The sequence below is a fragment of the Panicum virgatum genome, chromosome 9K, assembly GCF_016808335.1.
Source record: "Panicum virgatum strain AP13 chromosome 9K, P.virgatum_v5, whole genome shotgun sequence".
Lineage (NCBI taxonomy): Eukaryota > Viridiplantae > Streptophyta > Magnoliopsida > Poales > Poaceae > Panicum > Panicum virgatum.
Genome location: NC_053144.1, coordinates 44,771,223 through 44,774,324, shown reverse-complemented (window position 1 = coordinate 44,774,324; position 3,102 = coordinate 44,771,223). Strand labels below are relative to the sequence as shown.

The following is a 3,102-nucleotide window of genomic DNA, read 5'->3' as shown; positions in this document are numbered from 1 at the left end:
CAGACCCCTTTCGAGCGCTCCGAAGCGTGCCAACGTGGTACATCTTGTCACGCCAATGCATGTGGCGCGACAGCGTGTTTTTGTCACGCCACGTAGACCGGCGCGACCAAAAGAGTTAGATCTGCAAATATATATCCGGATGGGTTATTTTTAAAATAAAATTGAAAAATAGGTTAAAAATAAAAAATTCCAAATTTGCGTGCGCAAGTATAAATGGCAAGCCGCCACCGGCAGCGCCGCCACCGGACAAAACCACACTTATAAGCCACAGACAAGCCGCAACAGCACGACGCCGGCCTCCTTTCACCCGCCGCGCCAGCAGGAGGAGAGAGGGCTCCCGGGTGGGAGAAGCACGCGTTGATGGCTACTGCCGTCGTCCCGCCGCCGCCGCCGCCCCCGGCGCTGCCGGAGCGGAGAGTGCCGGCGGTGCCGCGGCTGGCGGACGACGGTGGCGGCGGCGGAAGGGGGGACGCGCGGGGGAGTAGCGCGGGAGGGGGCGGGAGCGGTGGCGTGGCGGGCATCTCGCCGAGCATCCTCATCATCGCGGTCATCGTGGTGGTGATGCTGCTGGCGTCGCTGTGCATCCACTACTTCATCCGCCACCTGTGCCGCCACGTGGGGCCTGCGGGGTCCTCCTCCGCCTCGTCCCGCCAGGCGCCGCCGCTCCCGCTCGTGGTGCGCCCCGCGGCGGGGGCGTCCGTGGCGCCCGCCGACGGCCACGGAGGGGGCGGAGGGAAGGCGGCGGCGGCGGAGGCGGAGGCGGCGGAGCGGCTCATCGCGCGCCTGCCGCTGTTCACGCTGTCCTCGTCGCTGGCGTCCGTGCCCAAGTCGTCGCGAGACTGCGCCGTGTGCCAGAGCGCGTTCCGCGACGACGACGAGCTCCGCCTCCTGCCCGCCTGCCGGCACGCCTTCCACTCCCGGTGCGTGGACCCGTGGCTGCGCGGCAACCCGTCCTGCCCGCTGTGCCGCGCCTCCATCGCGCTACCCCACCCGCCGCTCACCGACCTCCTCCGAGTGGAGCTCGGAAGCGTGAGCAGCCGCCGCTCCAATCCCGACGCCGCTGCCGCCGCCGTCCGCGCGTACCCGCTCCCCAGCGGCCTCCCCAACTCGGCGTCGTCGGAGTACCTCGTCGAGGAGGAGCTCCAGGTCGTGCTCAAGCCGAGCCCGCGCGCCGCCGCCGGGTCCAGCGACCCGCCGACCCAGCAGCATCCTCAGCAGGAGCAGCTCGCCGCGGTGGAGCGCGGGCAGCCATCGTCGTCGACCGTGGGCCTGACCCCGACGGCGTCGTTCAGGTCGACGGCGGAGCGGTGGAGCAGCAGGTGGAGCAACCGTTGGAGCAGCCGGTGGAGCAGCGGGCGCTGGAGCAGCCGGTACGACGCCGGGACCGTGACGGCGGCGGCCACGGCGGAGTGGTGGTGGGACATGGACGGCGGCGCCGCCCCGGCGGCGCGGCGGCGGGAGGCGGAGGACGGCAACGGCAGCGCGTCGTTCTACGGGTTCGTGCGGTGGCTCACGGGCGCATACTAGCGGACACGCTCGTACGCTGTAAGCATTCAGTCCACGCGACGCGGTTGAAGCTAGCTTCGCCGCCCATGCGGTGGCGGCCGCGGCCGGCGGCGCCGGCGCGGCGCTGTTCCCGAAAGGGCCCTCCTCCTCGTCTTCGTGAAACGAATCGAAATGTGACTCGGGGTGCCTGGCTCTTCTTTTCGGCATGCGAGCGGGGGTTTTTATTTTATTTTTGTTTCTTTTTTTTTTTGGGGCGAGTGGGTGGATTTCGAGGACGGAGATGCCGTTTGCGGGTTTCAAAACTGCTTCCGAATTGGAGAATGTCGGCGGGAAGAATGAGGAGGAATGAATTTGGGGACTTTGCAGGAGCCCAGCACAGCACATTCACTCTCGACCCATCGAAGGAAAATTTAAAACTTTCCAGCTTGGAGAATTCCAGGACTTTTGCCGCATTTTGATTAGATTCTGTGGATGTACGTATGTAGTGTGGATTGGCCTTTGACCTTTTTATATAGGTTTTTTTAGATCTCAAAATTCATCGGATTATATTTAGTTCTTCTAATCTTCGGTTGAAAATTACTACAATAAATTTCGTCCAAATTTTTACAGTGAATTTCGTCCAAATTAGCAAGGTGGTGGATTTAGCGAAGTGGGGCAGTCCTCTCATCTCATGAGATGGGGAGGCTTTGTTATGTGCACATCTGCAAAGTTGAAGCAAAATTTTGGCAGTAACAGACTCGTCATTTATGTGAATTACGTTGAGGTTTATCTAGGCTGATTGATGCACAATGTCATTCTGTCCTTCTCATGCGGAAGGGAGCGTAGGTTTTACTCTCTGTTCATTTTTTTTTTAGGAAAAGCAACGCACTGTACATGGCTACATGAGGCAGCACGGACAGGGCAGGGGATTTGGTTCCAGTGGAACGCAACGCATTGCACATGGGATCGAGTTGGGAGAGGAGGTTAGGATATGGACGGAGATTGGTGGTCCATGAGATTACGCACAAGCCTACAAGAACTTCCCCCCTCCTCCTAGTCCTAGCTGCTCCTCAACCCCACTGGGAAAAGGACTCCACTGTCCCCTTGCAATGTTTGGCCTATGTCCTTCAATTCCTCGCCCGGCTACTAGCTGCTAGTAATAAACATTACCATCGCACGGCGGCACACTTGCTCGTTGGCTCCGTGCGCTTCGCTATCCCAGTTAGCATTAGCAGACGCAATCGAACGGGGTGGTGATCGCTCTGAATCCGATTAAAAAAAAGGCGTCGCTTTGACTGTACCTGCCTGCTTGTCTCTCTCGTCCTTGTTGCTGTGACCGCGAGGAGCCAGGAGGGGGGGGGGGGGGGGGGGGATGAGCTCGTGTCGCTTTTGGTGGTGGAAGGCTTTGTCCTTGCTCTGAAGCTCTGATCTGATGAGCTGCATGCTTCAGCAGCCAAGGCTCCCTGTTTCTTCCTTTATACCCCTCCTAGCTTTTCTTGCAGCACACCAATAGGAAACGGGGATATGATAATATTAGTTGCTGCAGTCCATGCTTGCTTGCTGCTTACTACTAGTAGCTTTTTCTTACTTGTTTTTTCAAAAAAAAAGTTTTTTCTT

The 3,102-nt window shown here is 59.4% G+C and overlaps 1 protein-coding gene across 1 annotated transcript; it reads left to right on the top strand.

Moving 5' to 3' along the window:
* Positions 1 to 228: 228 nt before the first annotated feature.
* LOC120651620 (E3 ubiquitin-protein ligase EL5-like) lies at positions 229 to 2,234 on the top strand. The gene has a single exon (XM_039929186.1). It carries the CDS (start codon positions 361 to 363, stop codon positions 1,525 to 1,527), a length of 1,167 nt encoding a protein of 388 aa, XP_039785120.1. The 5' UTR covers positions 229 to 360; the 3' UTR covers positions 1,528 to 2,234.
* The last annotated feature ends 868 nt before the right edge of the window (positions 2,235 to 3,102 follow it).